The sequence below is a fragment of the Syngnathus leptorhynchus genome, chromosome 8, assembly GCF_054491065.1.
Source record: "Syngnathus leptorhynchus isolate UIUO chromosome 8, UIUO_Slep, whole genome shotgun sequence".
NCBI classification, from domain to species: domain Eukaryota; kingdom Metazoa; phylum Chordata; class Actinopteri; order Syngnathiformes; family Syngnathidae; genus Syngnathus; species Syngnathus leptorhynchus.
Genome location: NC_141202.1, coordinates 3,750,118 through 3,769,681, shown reverse-complemented (window position 1 = coordinate 3,769,681; position 19,564 = coordinate 3,750,118). Strand labels below are relative to the sequence as shown.

At 41.2% G+C, this 19,564-nt stretch overlaps 3 protein-coding genes across 5 annotated transcripts; 1 reads left to right on the top strand and 2 right to left on the bottom strand.

Annotated features, from left to right (window-relative positions):
* Nucleotides 1-152: 152 nt before the first annotated feature.
* Nucleotides 153-1,803, bottom strand: LOC147051982 (uncharacterized). Its single transcript, XM_085918099.1, has 6 exons — nucleotides 1,265-1,803; nucleotides 1,063-1,158; nucleotides 911-967; nucleotides 702-815; nucleotides 502-618; nucleotides 153-423 (listed from the first exon to the last, which is right to left on the bottom strand). The coding sequence occupies exons 1-6, from the start codon at nucleotides 1,421-1,423 to the stop codon at nucleotides 394-396; spliced, it is 573 nt and encodes a 190-aa protein (XP_085774225.1). The 5' UTR covers nucleotides 1,424-1,803; the 3' UTR covers nucleotides 153-393.
* LOC147051981 (uncharacterized) lies at nucleotides 1,458-3,209 on the top strand. 2 transcript variants are annotated; one of them, XM_085918101.1, is made up of 6 exons: nucleotides 1,458-1,593; nucleotides 1,802-1,977; nucleotides 2,570-2,689; nucleotides 2,792-2,848; nucleotides 2,930-3,034; nucleotides 3,102-3,209. In XM_085918101.1, exons 2-6 carry the CDS (start codon nucleotides 1,813-1,815, stop codon nucleotides 3,204-3,206), a joined length of 552 nt encoding a protein of 183 aa, XP_085774227.1. In that variant the 5' UTR covers nucleotides 1,458-1,593; nucleotides 1,802-1,812; the 3' UTR covers nucleotides 3,207-3,209. The 2 variants fall into 2 exon arrangements, with proteins under 2 accessions (XP_085774227.1, XP_085774226.1); XM_085918100.1 differs by having other exon boundaries at nucleotides 1,512-1,704.
* Nucleotides 2,058-19,404, bottom strand: plekhg4b (pleckstrin homology domain containing, family G (with RhoGef domain) member 4B). 2 transcript variants are annotated; one of them, XM_085918096.1, is made up of 24 exons: nucleotides 19,262-19,404; nucleotides 16,067-16,264; nucleotides 14,404-15,637; nucleotides 12,195-12,392; nucleotides 11,996-12,119; nucleotides 11,367-11,460; nucleotides 10,835-10,924; nucleotides 10,654-10,770; nucleotides 10,483-10,581; nucleotides 10,274-10,416; nucleotides 10,044-10,182; nucleotides 9,859-9,981; nucleotides 9,531-9,695; nucleotides 8,465-9,330; nucleotides 8,143-8,392; nucleotides 7,902-7,991; nucleotides 7,332-7,556; nucleotides 6,768-6,938; nucleotides 6,524-6,701; nucleotides 6,331-6,447; nucleotides 5,545-5,823; nucleotides 5,141-5,379; nucleotides 4,402-4,465; nucleotides 2,058-3,808 (listed from the first exon to the last, which is right to left on the bottom strand). In XM_085918096.1, exons 1-23 carry the CDS (start codon nucleotides 19,325-19,327, stop codon nucleotides 4,418-4,420), a joined length of 5,253 nt encoding a protein of 1,750 aa, XP_085774222.1. In that variant the 5' UTR covers nucleotides 19,328-19,404; the 3' UTR covers nucleotides 2,058-3,808; nucleotides 4,402-4,417. The 2 variants fall into 2 exon arrangements, with proteins under 2 accessions (XP_085774222.1, XP_085774223.1); XM_085918097.1 differs by lacking the exon at nucleotides 4,402-4,465 and having other exon boundaries at nucleotides 2,060-3,808.
* Between the last annotated feature and the right edge of the window lie 160 nt (nucleotides 19,405-19,564).

Genomic DNA, 19,564 nt, shown 5'->3' with positions numbered 1-19,564 from the left:
GATCATGTGCTGGTTGTTTTGAACGTGACCTCTATATGCAATTTATAAAAAATATTAGGAATTACTCAAGTGTGTAATAGTGATGATGTGGTACAAAAACGTCAAATAATATTTGAATGTCAAATGGTGTTTCACTCCAAATATTCAATGTTTCTTCCGCCTTGCTGTTTCTTCGTGTTTGCTGCCCACTAGTGGTTGTTTATTGATTTGCAGGATAAACAAAACCAAAAAGGATGGGCCATGAGCGATGCAAGCCATTGGGGGCTGTTAAAACTACATTTTATTGCATTTTGTATCATGTAAACTTCTGCCAGGCAAGCAAATTTGATGTGCTAATAATGACTAAAAAAGCAGTCAGTTGATCTCATCGGGTTGTTTTGTTGAATCAAGATGTTAGTCCTCCTGTCTCAGCTGAACAATGGGCTGCAGGGTGAGGGGGGGAATGATCCTTATTAGTTAATCGGTTAATAGATGAAATGCATCAGAGAGAAGGCAACACACCAGCATATTGAAATGTTGCCTGCACACAGCTTTACTCTCCCAATAGATGAGAAATAAGGCAATAAGGCTTTCCATCGAAAGCAGGACGGAAGCGGTCACTTTAATCCCCATTTGCAGCTGTGGGAATAAAAAGAGATGAATCTCATTTTCAGTTTCCAGCATAAGTAAAAAAAAAAAAAAAAATCAAATGCTGAACTCACCTTGGCCTCGTGCTCGGCATCCCCCCCATAAGAGTTATGGATGAGCAAAAAGAAACAAAGTAACACAGTGGACTGCAGGAAGCTTATGATGTTCAGACAGAACGACACCTTGGTCTGACAAGTGCAATAAAAATACTCAAATCCACAAACCCAGAGAAAAAAAAACATCTCAGTCATCCAAAGCAACATTTTCCCCAGAGTTCACTTACCACACACATGTTGGAAACACTTCCTGCCGTATAGGTCAACATTCCATAAAGCACAAACTACCATTGATAAAATAAAGTAGAAGATTCACAAATTAACGCAAAAGTCATTTCAAATGTCAATCAAAATTCAATTCGACTCAAAGGTTACGTACCAAAATGCTCGGTAAAAGGAAAAACATGTTGGCATCTTTGCGATGAAACATCACACCAACACTGAAAAGCGTCACTCCAGCAAGACATTGTGCTGCCTACATATTTAAAAAAAAAAAAAAAAAAAAAAAAAACAATCAGCATCGATTTACAACTATTCTTATCCAATTTCTCTCAATTGTGATAATTTTTTTTTCCACTCACCCCAAGAGGTTTTGGGAATCCATTGTAAGCAAAACTCTTATAAGAGTCTCGGAACACACACTTAAATTCTCGGGGCATAACGTAGCCCCGTCCTTCGTTATCTTTCCTGATGGAAATATTGATGATCATGGAGTCGTCACACGCAAACGTCTTCCTCATTGTTCTTCAAAGATTTAGTGTTGATCCACTGGAACTGATGTTCGACAGGTTTAGCGAAGAAATGATGATGATCAGCAGCCAAGTGAGGAAGTGACAAGTGTGACCTCTTTGTCATGACTCGTGCTTTGAAAAAAAGGGGTTTGTTTGAGAGATGAGCACAGTCTGAGATGGTAAGTGACAAACTGCCTGCAAACTTCAACAGCTTGCTTATTTAACATTTTGCAACCCAATGCAAAAAAAAGAGTTTAGGAAGAATTTCATTTCTAGAAGGAGCTGAACAGGTGGTGACAATACCCAAACTAAACCTTATCATTATTACAAAATACATGAAAATATTGATTTAATGTGTAATTGTATATTTTGATGACGTACTTGCAGCTGAGTGCAGTATGGCTTGTTCGCATGAGAAAATGGAGATCCAAGAAATTGAGCAAGGCCTGTGCGAAGATGTTGAGAAATCGTCGAGGGTGGTACGGTACCAAGTCGCAAAAGTCGAAGAGGATGAGATTTGGACTTTGCATGACTTGCTCCGGAATCGAATGGAGATGTTGGGGGTAAGGCCGAGAAGCATGCTTTGGTTAATTTTAATTAATTATGAAGATTTTTGAATAAGATTTTTTGTTTGTTTTTAAAAATCTTTGATTCCTTTTCAAAAGAGCTTTATTTATTTTTTTTAAATGATATATTTATTTGGAATGTGGCTTAATGACGGTGATTAATTGGAGGACAGCATTTATTAAATGAAAATATATTTTAAAACCTCCTTAAGGAATCTGAGTGAATGTTTTGTACAGTCGACAATACTGCAGGTCGAAGTTTTGCGGTGTTCAGTTAAAGGATGTCCAGCCTGTTCGAAAGTCAGCAACAGGAAACTTGGGTTCTTGTGGTCTTCCTTGTAAATGGTAAAAAGAAAAAAAAAAGTTTTGTATGCATTGTAGACTGAACTAGTTTTTTTATTGTAACAAAAAATAAGCGCATGCAATTTTTTGTTTTCGAAAAATATTCATGTGATGGATAAGCAAATGAATGAAACATATTATTTATTATTTAGCTGTGCGAATAATTTCATACCCTATTTTTTTTCATGCTACCACAATATTTAACATCAATAATTCTAACAAATTGATTATGGATCAATCATTGCAGTCCCTGCAGGTTATCAGCGGAGTGCTCAGTGTTGGAATTGGTCTTACGCTGGCCGTAAGTCTGAATATAAACGAGTCGCTCGCCACGCTCTTCAGAGTTTCTCACATGACCGGAATGCTTGTAAGAAGTCTATTTTTTTAAGTCTATTTATTTATTGATTGATTGATTGATTGATTATTTTTTTTATTTTTCACAATCATTTGAAATTCTCCTGCCTTTCAGTTCATTTTTGCAGGAAGTGTTTCCTGCATGTTGGAAAGATATCCAATATTGCTAAGTGTAAGTAAGCCTTCTTACACTGCATGTGCATGAATATTTCTTTGAAATAATAGCCATGTTTTTTTTTTTGTTTTTTTTCAGGCATCCCTCTTCATCAACAGTGTTTGTGTCATTTTTGCATTACCCGGCCTTGGTTTAATAATCGCTGACCTGACACAATGGGCTCACAGAAAACATGATTTGATGGTGAGAGTAATTATGGAAAAAAAAAAAGGATTGCTTCATAAATCGCCAATTTAAAATGTCTTTGTAGATGGCGTTGGAACTTTGCATGTTGGGATTGCAGCTTTTGGTCAGTATAATTCTCTGCGTGTGGATCTCCATAGTGGAAAGAGGAAATAATAAACCAGTTTGCTAACAATCATTTGGATTTTAAAGACTTCTTAGCACCTCATATTTTTTTTTCCATCTCAAATTTCAGTGGTCAATGTGGTTAAACAACTATTTGAATTTTTTTCATCTCAAACTTAAGGGCATCCACCCCGCTGAAAAAAAATGTGGTCAATGTGTGCCTTTAATGGAAAAAGACACCTCCACCCCCACAACACTGCAAAATGCTACATTGCGGTTGTCATAATGCTCTCTTAGTGTCTGACAATATTACACGCTATTTGCATGCAAGACTCAACTAAATGCAGTAAATAATACATTTAACAAATCTTTTCATACAAACTTTTTTTTAATCATCTGTACAAGTCTCACAATGCTGGACAGCAAACAAAAGCAATAACCTGCGGTTTTTTTTTTCGCCTGCATTGGTCTGCCAGCTATTTGTAAATTACACAACAATGACAAAAAAAGAAAAACATCTACAATATAAACAGAGATGCTTACTGTTCAGGAAATATTACAAACCATATGAGTACCATGACGGTAATGTCTTTTTTTTCTCCAATTCATTTGGATCGAACTTGAAATCACATCTTTGTTGGAATTTTGCTCTTTGTCGGGACTTCACAGCTGCAAAAAAAAAAGGAAAGAAATATTTTGAGCATCTAACCGAGTTAATGACACTGACCTACTTTTTTGGGGGGTGCACACATCACATTCACATTTATAAAGCTGAAGACAATCAAATTATATTTTACAAAAGAAAATACTATCGTGGATATAAAAAGTCTACACACCCTTGTTTAATTCCAGTGTTCTGAAGCAAAAATCAAGACAAATCATTTCAAAACTAATAATGTGACCTATAACCTGTACAATTAACTTTTGATACAGATTATAGCTCACATTTATGTTGAAAAAATGGTTTCTCATGATTCTTACCGGGGTGTGTGGACTTATATCCACTGTACCTTCAAAAAGGCAAATCACTGAGTGCGTTCAAGAGCATGCGTGTGTTCACATTTAGAATCGTTCCAAAATGACATCAATGGACTTGAGAAATGGCAGGCAAAGGGAAACACCCAATAGGAGCAAAGCGTTCAAAGCCATACGGCCATGCATGATTTTCACACGTACTGTATTAGTAACAAGGCCATGTTTAGTCGTCACGGTTTGTCGAACAGGCTGTTAACACGACCACAATGGTGACGCCGAATACTTACTGAGCTAAGTGTTAAGTCACACCACTGTCGACAGGCCTACGGCTACTATATGAGAAGACTGGCTCTGGCAAAAAAATAAAAATAAAAAGCGGCAAAATGGGGAGCTTTTAAATGAAGCTATTAACTTCCGCTTGTCCTTAAGACACCTTGCTAAAATTTATCCTTAATTGCTCATACTTCAGTTGTAATTTGAGAGACTGTATAAGGCATGGGGCAATATTTGGCAACTCAAAATGGATGCCGAACACTCTCTAAATGTAGTATAATGAATGTAATGATGTTAGATTTTTGTTCAAGATTATTTGTTTTACTTATTTGTAAAAAAAAACAAAAAAAACAATCAGACAAAAATTAGAACTACAAAATTAATATGCAACACAAAATGACTACCTCTAACTCAGGTAATTAAATGTTTCCTACTTCGAACAAGAAGCACATTAAAGGAGTCATAATCATTTATTTAATGCATCCCAAATTAATGGAAAAATGAGTTGATGTAAAAGATGAGGACGTTAATATCAATCGACAGTGATTCTCAAAGTGTAGCATAAATTCCACTAGTGCTACTCTGGCTCCCTCTAGTGGGCTGTGAAAGAATTATCAGATAAAATATTCAAGCTTGCTACGTTACATTATTTTTATGTTGGTCATGAAGTTGGCACATAAATATTCTAGGTGGTACTTGGGGAGAATTTTTTTTTTGAAAGATTCAAAACAAGGACGCAGAGCAAAGACTCACTGCTGTGATGAATTTGTTGCTCTGCGGTTGGAGGTCTTCACTTTTGGAGAAGAGGGAGGAGGCCTGCACGGAGGCAGGCCCCACGGAGGAGCACAGGAAAGAGGAGGATTCCTCATTGTTGTTGTTATTGTTGTACGAGTCCAGGAGCCCGTCGGAGGGCCCGGGTAAGGTGAGGGTGCTCAGGCCGCTCATGCTGTCATTGGAAGTGCACTGGGACGACGTCTCGGAACTCTCCGTGACTGACACGCAACACACAAAAGAATTTCTTTCATTATGGCAAATAGTACGAATCATCTTTTGTGCAGTCGAGGCAAGTTGGTTTGCTCATTTTATTTTGTTTTATTTAGTCAGCTAGAATTATGTGATGATTTTGCAATAAAATGAAAGCGGGCATCCCAACTCACGCATGGAAGGTTGGCTCCCACAGTCGTGTTCCAGCTCGTCTTCTTCGATGCAGTCGTAAGGCCACTGGGTGAAGGAGGGAATGCCGGCCAGCGGGTAAGGATGAGCGTGAGGGTGCAAGGGCGAAGAGTACAGGTGGAGGTTGAGCGAGCCCAGCAGGGAGGACGACGACTGGCTGCCCGAGGATGACGTGCTGCTGTTGGAGATTGTGGAGTGCGGTCGCTTGATGGAAGCCGAGTATTCGTACGAGGGCACCGCTATGGAGGCCCTTGTCCTACATTCTGTTGGCAACATAAAGACAGAAAAGTGTGATGTTCTGCTCTCTGCAAGATATATATATGTATATAATTTATTTATTTATTTATTTATTTATTTATTTATTTAGTGTTTTAATTTTATTTATTTATTTATTTATTTATTTACTTATTTGCAAGATATATATATATATATATATACATATATATATATATATATATATATATATATATATATATATATATATATAATTTATTTATTTATTTATTATAAAATAAATAAATTTATTTATTTATTTATTATTTTATTTTGTGTTTTGAATTTAAAAATGAATTTGAAAACTCCCAATCAATCCCATCGATTTTTTATTTTTTTTGGACTTCATGAACCTGGAAAAGTCTTTTTTTTAGATCATTAAAAAGGGACATTTTGGATTGTATTGTTCATTTTTTTTTTCATGAGTTTGCAAGAAAAAATACATAGGAAGAAGACCTTGAAAAAAAACAATAGATTAAATGGCAAGTAAGTCTCACCAGACCCCTTCATGATATAGTCGATGGCTCTGTCATTGATGGCTGCATCACTGGGCTTAATGTCCATGAAAGGCTTGCTCCCAATGCCCATTGACACCATCTCCTGAATGCGCAACTCTGCGAGGCAAAACAAGACAGCCCTCGAAAAAAATACTCAACAATCGATGGAGCCGCTTGACGAAGAAACGCTCACGTCTGTTTCGTAACGCCTGCCTCCACAGGATCTTCCCTATGATGGAAGTCCATACCGCCTTGATCTCCACAGAGCTTGCTTGAAGGATAAACGTGTCTTGGGATTTCCTTCGCCGGAACCAAATCTCAAAGCGCAGACCGCTATCGCCAACATTTTCAGTCATACCAATCTCTGCTGTCTATAAAAAAAATAAAAACGACTCAGTTTCCGAAAGCCCGGCCAACGCTGAAAATAAAACGCTTACTTTGTAGGATTGTTTGTAGATGTAAATGTCATATCCTCCTTCTATCTTTTTGGTCTTGCTGAAGAGGATGAGGTCTTCAAACAAGAAGACGTGACGGAGGTACTTCCTTCGTCCGCACCAGACGATGAACTCATCTTGGCAGCGAAGTTGACCTTGTTCCTTTAGGTTCACCTAGACAGGAAACATCTCGGGTCACATGCGTCACACACAACAATGGAAGCTCTGGTGGGATTCTGACCTCACTACTGTATACAAAAAAGGATGACATCAAGTTCAAAAACATGAGCTTCCTTTAAGAATTTCAAGTTTTTCTCTGTAGACTTTTGTTCTTTTGTCTCAAGTAGCCATGCAATGATTAATGGGCAACTAATCATTTTTAAATTAGTAATCAATCGTGATTTCTGAGAATCAATTAATCATTTAGATATTTTAAAATAATTTTCAAAAGTCCAAATCCTCAAATTTTCATTTTATCAACAGTAACATTGATGAATTTACGTCCATGGTTAGCTTCACGCACAATGCAAAACCACCATAGATAGCATCAATGGACTATGTGCTTACGTCACAGCCCCGAATGGCGTCCATGGCCAGCAGGTCGTTGCCATGGCGAAGCTGGAACTTGACCATCTCCTCGGCGGTGCGAAGGTCACTCAGCTCTTGCGTTTGTGACTGGCCGCACTCCTTGATGAGGTCCTTCAGCAGCAGGGCATATTTACTCATCCTCTGGATGGGCTTCAGCAGGTAGGATGCCAAGTCCATCTTGTCCCCCAGATCCAGCTGTTTATTCTGAGATGCGAGAAGACCGTTAGGACGTGTATGTATCTTACTGCCATGTTTTATCTGTTTATTTTTTTCTGTTGTTTTTTTTTTCTCTTTAATTTACTGAGATATTTTTTTTATTTATTTTTATTTAATTGTCAATTTACTGATATTTATTTTGGATTATTTTTCATTTAGTTTTCTTTAATTGTCAATTTACTGAGAAGTACCGACCGGAGACACATTTTGCACTCTCTTAAATACATTTTAGTTTTTTTCTTTGAACAACACACCTTATACGTCGGCACCATTGTGGGATCAGTGCTGACCTTTTTACCCAGCGAAGAATGTTACCAGAGTTTCCAGACGCACCTTAAAGAATTCGTTCCCATGGCTGCTGAGCAGGGAGTCGGAGCGTGGTTTATTCTTGCTGTACAGGGCATACATTCCAAACTGATCCTCCTGCACGCACGCACACAATTAACAAGTTAAAACACTGCGGAAAATAAACCGGCATGTCAGCATGAGCTCCTTCCCACCATGGAAGTGATTTCAATTACGAGCTGTGTGTTATTAACTGTTTAACTGCAAGACTGGATTGTTTGACGCTCACATGTCGGAGAAAGCAGCTGCTGATGGACAGCGGGGAGTGGGCTCGTGCCTCCAGGTCTTTGAGGAAGTACTGGCTGTGAAAGTCCCACAGCTTCTCCACGTTGCCGAAAATGATGCTACGTTTGCCGCGCAGGTCCTGGGGCAGATCCAGACGCTCCATCTCGGGGAAATAATGCTCAATCACGTAGCTGAGAGAACGAACGTACTCCCTCTCGGTGGAGATCATCTCGTCCATGATGTGCTGCATTTTACTGGGAACCCGAAGCAAAAACATCCAAAGTCAAATTCCAAATTTCTTAGATGAATCATAAAAACTTGCTGACCTGCTCGGTTTCTTGCCATCTCCTTCGTTGTTCCTGATATGGATTCTGGAGGGCGTAGACATACTGCGACTGCGTCCTAACGCTGGGCTCGTGACATCTGGTCTCTGCAGCATCTTCTCTGCAGATACGTTATTGGCCACCTCCAAACCTTTGATGTACACCCCCGTGTAACCATGCACGTGGCTGGAGTCCGAATGACAGCCGTCCCTCGGCGTGAGTTCGTAGCTCATGGTCTTCTTCATGATCTTCTTCATGGGTGATTTGCGGAGTCGAGAAGCTGCGGAGAAGATGGGCTCCGAGTGGCACGAGATAGAGGAGTCGATGGTACAGTCGCTGTCTGTGTCGTCAAACATCGACGGGCTCATTTTGCTGTCGGGCGGGAAAGTGAAGCGTGAGGAGGAAGAGATGGAACCCGAGGGGCTTTTGGAGAAAGGCTCATCGCATTGTGGTTTGGAATTCTCGACAGCGAGTGGCGTAGCGGTCCTGCTGGAACAAGAAGAACCTTCGCATAGAAGTCCACCCCCGCTATTGTCCGCTACACCAATTTGGATCTCCGCGGGCTTGAAAACATCCGTAAATTCTGAGGAAATGGAGTCTGAAGATGCCCTCGTGGCTCGGGCCAAAGTGTCTTCCAGTTGCTGCTTGGTCTGCTGACATTTTTGCCACACGGCGTTCCACTGCTGGACTTGCTGAGGACATTCCAGGGAGAGGACCATATCATTGAGTGGGCTGAAGTTGTCCATGGAGAACTTGCAGGCCTCGGCGCAGTAATCCCGCAGGGTCGGGACCACGGTGGGTGAAAGAGCTTCACCTGAAGTGTTGAGGTGACTGACATAGTCCTGGCAGTGCTCCCGCCATTGATTCACCTACGGATGATTCAAAGACACTGCACCGGTTATTTATTTATTTTTATTTTTAATTTTATTTTTATTATTTTTATTTATTTTTTTATTTTTATTTTTACTGTATATTAAGCCAAATTTAAAGTCAGACTAAATAAGCAGCAGAACGTTTACATAAGAGCTCCCCCCAAAAAATGTTCTCTAACTTTTTTTGGCGCATTTACCGAGTCATAAAATTCATAAAGGTTTCCCAATATGTCCAGGTGTGTCTTCCTCTTCTCCACTCTGCTCAGGATGGAGACAAGATGTTGCTTGAATTCCGAGGAAACGGAGCCAGGAAGAGACTGCGGAGAGTCTTTCACCATCTGCAGGGCATGCCTCTGCTGGTGCTGGCAACCCACACAAGGACAACAGATTGCGTTACACTTCTTGATAAATCACATGACGTTGGCAAAGGTTGTCTTATTTTTTTATATCCAGCGTTTTATTGTTTTGCAGATGCACGCAGTTAGCCCTGGGCGTTTGCGCCGTTGTGGGTATGAACACACTTACCACTGACTCTTTTAGAAATTGGTCCAAGCTCTCCTTCATGTCTTTTATGTTGCTGACAGTCAAAGAGAGTGATTCTAAAGGTGTGAGATGTTTATCTCCCTCCACATCGAACCACAGTTTGACCTGAAATAAAACAAAATCGAATAAAATAAACTCAAATAAAGAAGGAAATAGTAATGGCTCACCTGTTGTGTCTGTTCCTCAAACCTGCGCACCTCCAGGAGACTTTCCAAGTCCTTCTGTGACTTATTGGACAAAATGACAAGCTCATGGACCTCTTCATCTACTTGGTTGTACAGCGCACTCAACATATCGACAGCATCCCTGAAGACAAGCAAAAATATTCACGACACGGTCGGTTTTTGTTTTTTTTGGTGCATTAACAGGAAGTGAAAGATCTCGCCTTCAGCAGTACCTGTAACTTTCGTTCTCACAGGCCTCTTCCTTCCTGATGCGTGCGAGGATGGTGCCACCTTCCAGACGTAACCTATTTAGATGGCTGTCATTCAACACGCACTTCATCAGATGTTTCTGCTGCTCCATCATCTGAGACACCTCCTAAACAAAACAAATATTTTGAGTTGATATCCATTTTTGGATTGAACTAATTCATTCAGGTCCAACCTGAGATGTCTTGAGGTTGCCACTGTCACTTAACGTGGCGATGGACTCCTGGAGGGAAGCGATGGCTTCGCTGCAGCTACTGGCAAATGGTTCTATTTTCTGTATGGATTTAAAAAAATATATGAATATGGCTCGAGAAATATAGTGAGCCACAGCGTTAGTCCCATTCACCTGTCTGAAGAACATCCAGTGGTTGTGGTCGTATTGAAAGGTTCCCTCCAGGTCACGCGTGAGCTGATTTGCTTCAACGTGCTTGAGCAGGGCCTTCAACGATGACAATGTTTCAGTCTGCGGAGGGAAAAACACAAATACGTCGCTGGGTGCACACGTGATAATAACTTTATTTACTCACCTGGATGTTGACAATGTCTCTTTCAGGTTTGGTTGCTGCCTCCTTATCCGCCAGGAAAAGAACCGAGTAAAGTGCATTTGGTACCAGTGTCTGAAGAAACATGCATATTTTCGTGATTATAAAATGATTATATATTTCAACTCATAAAGTTAAAAGAGTGGAGTGCCCTAGAAATGTTTTACATATGTAGACAGATGCTATTAAATCTTTTTTTTTTTTTACAATGTCTGAGCATCTCGGCCTCAGTAAGCCAGACTGAAAACATAATCATATGGTTCTTGCGAGTCTTCTGAAAGTCATGGCTTCAAAACAGACGTGTAAGCACACGTTAGCCCTGAGGCTAGCCTTTTCTCAGAAGAAGTGCAGTCATTACAACTTGAAGGTGTGCCTCTTTTTTTCTGAAACGTCCAGCATTAGGGGAAAAATGGAAAAGAATGCAAAAAAAAGGGAGGAAGATAATTGGCTTTGCTTCAACACGTGAGGCCTGGAAATATTTACGGGGTCTTGGAAAGCAGGTCAGTGCACACCTCACCTGAAATTCAGACAGCGATGACAAGAGAGCTGGAACAGGCGGCTGCCTTCTGCTGTCTATCACAACTGTCAGACCTTCATCACGTTTTTCTTTCCTACAACCACAACGAGCATAATCCAGTCATTAGACAAAAAAAATAGAAAAATGAAAAAAAATAAATAAATACAATTATATTTAAAATGTATATATTATAGTATATATTTTATTATATATATATATATATATTATCTATATTTTATTTATATATACATATATACATAAATATAAAAACTAAACAAATACAAATAAAATATATATATAATATAATATATATAATATATATATATATATATATATATATATATATAATCATATTATTTATATAATATATAAATAATATAATTAAAGTAATAATATAATATAATAAAATAATAATATAATATTTATATAATAATATTATTTATATAATATATATTTATTGTATATATATTATATATATATATAATAAATAAAATATTTATGTGCCGTGGGGGAAATCGGCAACAAGATTAAATACTGTGTATTTATTTTTGTCCAACTGGTTTTGACTTTAAGCTGCGGGCACTTACTGACTAAAAAATGAAAACAACCGGTGACTGTTGTCAACATACCGCAGTGTGGAGTGAAGGTAGACCATTAAACTGCTGAGGTCGTGCACTGAGCAACTTTCGCCTGCCCACACCTGAGCTCTGGTGCACACCTGCAATACCGCCCTCCCACCACGATCTCTGCTTCCTGGAAAACAAAACACCAGCTGGGGTAGAAAACAAAACAAAGACAACGACTATTTTTTTTTGGGCTGCTCCTTACCTGGCAAAATGACAGCGCCGGATACCAGCAGTTCCTGATTGACCTCTGACATCCGTCTAGGGAGGGACAAGTTACTATCATTGGAGGAACTTGACGATGACCCCAACCCGATAGCTGAGCCATTGGCTCTTTTGGGGCTATTGGACTCGTCTTCTCCAAGTCTCGACTTCCTGTCATCGCCGCTGTCCTCCTGCTGCCCTGTAATAATAATAATACAACAAAATTTAATAAAAAAGAGTGAAGCTTCCTTTCACCTCGGTGTGTTATAATCATAGTAACCGACACTGACTCATACCGCAAACCAGATGTACCATCAACGTGGGTAATTTTGCCGTTATTAGACACGTCAGCACTTTGCTCCCCGGGGCCCGTTCAGATATACAACTCAGGCTAACAAAATTTCCACACTTAATCTGGAGTGCGGGTTTGTGAAATTGCATCCGAATAGCATTTCATTGTGTATATCAATTAGCACTCATCTCAAATTACACTTGAGGACGATACAAGAGAAGTTGCCGCTATTATAGCTTGTGTGACTCATTCCGAAATCGAATAGGAAACTAGAAACTTTAGTGATATCACTGAAACTCTGGCTTTGATTGGCCATGAATAATATCAAGTGTGATTACTCCCACAGTGACGCAGCCCTCCCTCTTGCCAGATCCATTGCTGTAATATAAGGATAGTGATACTCATCCTAAGAAAGCAGAGTCATATTAAAGTCTGGATGGGATTTTAAAAACAAACAAGATTGGGTGATGGCGTGTGTGACACTGTTGTGTTTGTGGCCTCTTTTTATAGTCCGGCTCACTTGTGTGGAAGTAAAAAGCAGCCAGCACAGCCTCTATTGTCTTCAAATAGTCCGTGCATTTCCTGTGCCACTGTGTGAGCGGGCTTGTGTTTTCCCCACGTTTCCTAAATTGCTTTGTTTTCACAGGAAGTGACAAACGTCGAGTAAAGCCTCTGGAGTATTGTGAAAAATCTGCTTTTTGTGTCCTACGCTAGACACTGTCGAAGCTAAATTTGGAGCGGTCAGTGGGGATGGGAACTTGATCAGAAAGGAAATGTGTGGTTGCTTCGAGTCTTTCACGGAACTTTTTGAATTTGTGTTGTACCGATGGGCCGCCTCACTGTGGGACATTGAGGTTCTTCTGCTTGGTTTACAAAATCTTTTGTTGTCTATGAAGCAAGCGTTGTGGGAAACCTGTTTTGCAACAGCCGAAATGCAATCCCCTCCTGAGGTCATTTTAGGAATGCAATGGGGATGTGATATTTGATTACTTTGATGATTGTATTGTGATTTTTCTAATATGGTGTTGGACTGATCTGATATTCCAAAGTAAGACAATAAGAAGAAGTAAAAAGTAAGATAATCAGTCACACTTTCATGGTGGACTTAAAAAAAACCATTTCACCATTTTAAATAAAAAAAGATCAAAATAATTAACCAATTAAAAAAAAATTATTATTATGATTATTTGATAAACAAGCTGCTTATTTATCAGTTAATCATTTTACTGCCACAACATTGTTAAACATTTATTGGGCACTTATTGGCATCAAATTATAATATTGAGAGTGAATTAAAACATAAATTAAAATAAAACAATAAAAATAATAATAATAATATTATCAAAATTATCCCCAAAAACCATACGCTTTTTCTCAAAGTGATGCAAGACACCAAATATGGCTTATACACCGACAAAAGCTAAGTTCATATTCCAACCCATGACAAATAAGTTCTGCGGAACAACGACAACAACAAAAAAAGCGCTGGAGACGTCACTCCCGCGTTATCTGTTACCTCAGTTACCTTGCGCGAAACAACACAAAACAAAACACACACTCGCCTCGCTGCAAAAGATCTGTGACTTCACTTTGCGGCCCCACCCCCCCTCGCCCCCACCCCCAGAGGTGCCAAAGAACACAGCAAGTCACCTCTGAAAAGCAATCTGTCAACAGTGACGGCATTAATGTTTCAAAGTTGTGAGCTGTCTCACCCTTGATGAGCTGTTGTAGCGAGTCTTGCTGCGGGCTATCGTTACAAAACCTGCCCACGTTAGCCTGTTCTGTTCTCCAGCCTCAAACTTTGTTTTCAAACCCCTGCAGGTGCGTTATTTGAAAAAATCATGACGATCATACATGGAGCACATTTCTTCAAACTAAAATCAACTACTACCAAGATTGCATGAAGAGTGGCACATACCCGCTACTTCTTTACTGCTCCTCTTTTCGCAACCAGGAAGCGAGGCCTCCACTTCCAACTTCCCAAAGCGTAGAACGTATCCATTCATCAACTTTTTGGTGGAGATGCTCGCCGAGCCGCCGGAAGAAGATCTCTCCCGGTGAGCTTTACCCTGGCCGGCTTTGTTAGTCCTCTCCAATGACTTTGAACGGCGTTCCGCCCGTCTTTCCGCACTCCTCAGTCCCTTCTGTAAATAATGCAAAGGTGTGCCGGGTCTGGAATCGTCCCCACTCAGCCAGCCCCGACTCCCCAATCTCCGGGCTAAGTGTTCTCGAGAAGAAGCGCGAGTGTCCGGGCTGCTGCCCGGTGTGACGGAACCTTCTCTGAGGTTCCCGTGCTCGGGATTTTCTTCCAGGATGGACTCGGTGCTGGAGCCGAGGCTCATGGGGTTCTGCAGGGCTTCCATGTAGGATTTCCTGAAAAGTCTTCTGCTTTCAAAAGCCACCGAGTCTCTGGGCTGACGTCTGCGAGGGCCGGGATTGCTGAGATCTGTGCTGAAGGAGAGCATCTTAGATGTCGGTCCTCTTTCTCTCCCACCGCCGTCCTCCCCTCTGTGTTCCATCCCACGCTCTTCGGTGGAGCTGATCTTAATGACGGGAGTTGTTATGTCTTCTCGAGTCATGCTATGGCTATCGCCGCCGGTCTCCGTGCGGTTTCTGCTCGGCGAGGTCGGTTCCGAGAAAGTGGAGTCGGCTCCCTGAGAATGGAGGGACTCGCGGGAGCTGCGGTGGCTGTCCAGGGTTCCCGTGGATCCGCTGGTGCTGCAGGTGCTGAGTTGTCCTCGGAAGCCCACCCTGCTGCACTGCGCTTGCATGATGGCTTCCGCCGTGCTGCTGACAAACAGAGGGTTGACCACGTTCTTCCACGGGGTCCTGTACACGGATTTGCCGGTTGTAAGCAAGCAGTTCTGGAGCGGGTGTAGGTTCCGTTCCAGCGTTACATTCTGCAGGAACTCAGCGGTGAAGACGCTGCCGTACATGCTCTCCGCTACGGGGATCTCCACGATAGCTTGCCCGCTGGCCGACAAGCATTTTATCGCGAGCTTGGCGGCCTTGCGGCCTAACGGGACAATTTGGAGGTAGAAGTCTCCTTGCTTTAGTCTGACTTTGTGCAAGGGCGACAACTGCAGGACAACTTTGTCGTGAATGCACAGAGGCCAGCCTTCATTATAGAGCAGCAGTCCTCGGAACCTTAACTGGAGAAAAAAAAAAAAAAGGAAGGTACAATTTAATCATAAATCAATAGATAGAGAAATAAATAAACATATCAATAAATTAATAAAACAAAAAGAAAACAAATTCCCTGTCTGAAAAATCGTCAGCATTGTTACAACATATAATTTAACTTTAACTACGCAAATGATGAGTCACTCCCAGTGACGGACTTGTCTGATCAGGCCTGGTTTCCAAACAACAAGACAAAGAAATCTTGGTTGTGCAGAAAAGCTTTTGAGAGAGAATCTTCTCAAGTGGCCCAAAATACCAAAACTTTCCAGGTCGTTCTCGGAACGTCGCTAACGTCATTGTGCGATCAGAAAATGAATCAAGTTTGTTTTGGTCGTACAAGCGGGACCCACAAAAGGCTGCATTGGAGAATATTGACTATGAAAAATGGAACCACTTACGCAAGTTTCTTGTTGGATGATGTGAAGAATCCTCTTGGCGGGAAGCAAGAAATCGATCAAGCAGCGGAGACCGTCTCCTCGGTACTGTCTTTCCACCACGCTGAAAAGTTGCCACAGGACGGTGGAGGCGGTGACGTTGAAAGGTCGGTACAAGGCCGACAAAGTGCTTTGGATACAACTGTCCAAAGATTCAGCGTCCTGTGAGAAAAACATAAATGTTCCGTCGGCTGTTTGGCCTTTTCATAAAGTAGAGCACAGTTCACTTTTTTTTATTATTTATGTGGGCGAGACGGTCACACAGATATTCCCATACCGCCTACACACAAGACAGATAAGTGATGGTAGAACATCATGTGACAAGCTGAACCCAACTTTTGTAGATTATGACAAAAAGCGAGCCTTCAACTACTCGCCAGATCGTTTGACATGAATGACCGTGATTCCAACTGCAGATAAATAGACTTATTTTCAGATTGAACATGATCCCGGAAGTTGTATGACGATAGGAAACCGGAACCACCGATGCTCTTTCCATCAGTTCCAAGGGAAACACCTGGACCGAATGATGTCACTGACAGCGGACATAAACAGCACAATTGGAAAGTCCGCCTACTGCCGAGTGACCTTTTTTTTTTTTTATGATCTGACCTATACGTGATTGGTAAATTGAAGAGCCTGACATGGAACACAGAGAGACCAATCTGGCATGCAGGTTGTGTTCACAGGAGTGGGAGTCAAGGCCAAACATCTTTCTGCTATCTGTCCTTCCCGAACGGAACACAATAGTTGGACGAGACATCTGCCCTCCAACGATAACCGTGCAGATAGACAGAAAAGCCGGGGGGGTGGGGGGGAAAGTCCCACCGTTTGGCAGCCGAACATTTTGCTGCTTTGCATGACAAAGCTAGCGAAAGTCAAGCTAGCGCCGTGTTTCACTCTTTTTGGAACGAAGCGGCTCTTTGTCGCTATTTATTAGAGAAGATTGAGTACAGTTGACCGCGTTGGTTACACATGCCACGACTTTGGCTACAAGGCCTTCATTGTGATCAACGCCCCTTCCTAAGTGGTGTGTGCGGGACAGTGTTGGTCTCCAGAAACAAAAAGCGCCCACTTCCATTTAGTAGTCAGACAGCACTTAGCGAGGGACACAAATGTCTCCAGGGCAGAAGAAGAACAACGAGATGTTTTATGAGGAGAATGCAAACAATGGGAGGAAAGCCTGTGAAGACGGGTCACTAAGTTTCCTCTTTAGGTTCCCAAGGAAGGAAAGAAGTACAAGTAGGGACGTGAGATTTTCAAGCTAGCACATGTTGAAGATTCATCCTAAAGATCTACTGTAGCCATCGCCAAGAAGGTCGTGTCAGCCTGTGTAATGCATAGGCACACCTGCACAAACGAATGACATCAGTTTTTATGAAATAAAATAAGGGATGGGCGAGTATCGGAACCTTATTTTACGGTATCGGTTCTTGCCACGTTGACCGATACCGATATTGTGGACGTGTTATGGAACTAAAAATGCTAAGTAAAAATCTTTACGGTATCGGTACGTGGGATGTTGACCAATACCAATATTGTCCGTCTTACTGTGGCCGTTTTACGGAACTAGAAATGAAAACATTATAAGAAAAATGACATTATTTCATAGCTTTATTGAGGGTATAAAAGTCTTTAAAAAAACATTTCATTGTTTTTTGGAAACATTTTACATCTCAAAAGTACGAATGGTATCGGTGCTCGGTATCGGTCACTACTCAAATATTGAGAACTCAGTGTCGGTCTGAAAAGTATCGAATATCGCTCTTATGAAATATTATTACAGTATCAGTAATTTTCAGGGAAAAAAAGTGACATTACCTTCGTATATTTAACATTTAATAACAGTTTCGCCCTGATTCATCTCATGCAGGTGTCCCTAATATTGTGGCAGGTAAACACACGTGCATGTCTCGCCCGTGACATACTGTACAAACCAAAACGGATAGTCCCACCTTTTCGTGATTCCAGCTCTCCATAGAAAATGGCTGCCGATATGATGGAGAAACTTAATTAGTGGTCTCTGGATCTAGGTGGAATACTTTGTCTCCACCTTCAGCAAACCAGCTGTTACCGAGACGCGTAAAAAAAAGAAGCCAGATGATTCCAAACATCAAATCATTTTTAAATTGGGAAGCCATGAAGAGAATTTTATAAATAAGCATGCACACAAAGGATGAATCAGAGAGAAAGGTGGAGCGAGAGTGATCAAGAGGTGCTCACAGACTCATTTAGTAGGTCACAGGCACAAAAGGCTGCCTACCAGGCGTCCAGTGAAGCATGAAACCACCAAGGGAGTGTAACGGGAGAGCTTCGAGCTAACCGAGAGCTTCACAGGCAGTAGGATGATGCCAAAAGGCCATGGGTCATATTAAAGACCTGATAAACTCTCAAAAGTTTTTGAATTGGAACTGATGGAGAGCTCAAGGGAAGCAAAACTGTGGCTTGGTTCCTCGTAGCCGTTTAAAAAAAAAAAAAAGTCTCGAAAGACTTGATTGATGTCGTCTGCCGACCGATGTCTTTGTCTGACAGGACGTAAACAACACTTGCTGCAGGATATTGTTCTCCAGCAACTCAAGTTGACCTCTTTTAACTTCTTCCCTACATTCTTTAACACACACTTGAGGATGTTGTTGTGCATTTTAAGATCGAGCGACTGCGAGTTATTCTGTTCATGGTGGAAGTAACGACAGAGCCAAAGGCAATCAAGAAAAAAAAAAAAAAAAGTTAATTCCTGTGCGGGGTAAATATAGAGCGGGTGCATACCAAAACAAGTTAGGAGTTGATAAAGGAAAGTTGCTTATCAAGAAGGATACAAAGGAGTGTACTTCGTTGACCCCGATATCCTCCACTTCAAATCTTGTTTTCTTTTATTTGTCCATTAACAACCTCCCAGAATATTTTACAGTCGCTCAGCCCACAAGTTGATCATCGACAGCAAATTCACCCACAGAAAGAGCCGAATTTAATAATGGAATGTTTTTCCATTTCCAATAGAAAACAAACAAATGTGGGGGAAAGCCGCTTTTCATTGGACGGCTCCAATATGCAACATCAGCAACCACATTGTTGCCTCCATTGTTTAATGCAAATACAAAAAAGCGACATTGTCAACACTCTGCACAATAACAACTAGTCAAAAAAGTGACAAGCCCATACCTTAATACACAGGTAGTTGTCACAACTCCTCGACTTGGCTCTGGGGTGCATTTTGCCCGACAGCATGAAAATCCCGCGTCAAGCGATCCGAGCGCTACGATCTGGATCAGCCCTGTCCATTTCCAGCTCTTGTGCTTTGTGGCAGCTGGAGTTGAATAAACTCCTGCTGGGGCGTGAGAGAGGCAGTGCATTGGAGTCCCTGTCACTCACCCGCTCACCCCTCCCATCCCTGTCGAAAGCCCCGTCCAGCCAGATAAAGGCACGCTGCCGCAACTCGGCATTCTTAACACATATACGGAGACT

Coding starts and splice junctions, on each gene's coding strand:
- LOC147051982 (XM_085918099.1), bottom strand. CDS start 1,423: ATGAGGAAGACGTTTGCGTGTGACGACTCCATGATCATCAATATTTCC. Junction 816..910: donor GTGTTTCCAACATGTGTGTG/GTAAGTGAACTC, acceptor TGCACTTGTCAG/ACCAAGGTGTCGTTCTGTCT. Junction 619..701: donor ATGCCGAGCACGAGGCCAAG/GTGAGTTCAGCA, acceptor TTATTCCCACAG/CTGCAAATGGGGATTAAAGT.
- LOC147051981 (XM_085918101.1), top strand. CDS start 1,813: ATGGCTTGTTCGCATGAGAAAATGGAGATCCAAGAAATTGAGCAAGGC. Junction 1,978..2,569: donor ATCGAATGGAGATGTTGGGG/GTAAGGCCGAGA, acceptor CAATCATTGCAG/TCCCTGCAGGTTATCAGCGG. Junction 2,849..2,929: donor GATATCCAATATTGCTAAGT/GTAAGTAAGCCT, acceptor GTTTTTTTTCAG/GCATCCCTCTTCATCAACAG.
- plekhg4b (XM_085918096.1), bottom strand. CDS start 19,327: ATGCTGTCGGGCAAAATGCACCCCAGAGCCAAGTCGAGGAGTTGTGAC. Junction 16,265..19,261: donor ACAACTACCTGTGTATTAAG/GTATGGGCTTGT, acceptor TTTTTCTCACAG/GACGCTGAATCTTTGGACAG. Junction 10,183..10,273: donor TGTGAGAACGAAAGTTACAG/GTACTGCTGAAG, acceptor GCTTGTCTTCAG/GGATGCTGTCGATATGTTGA.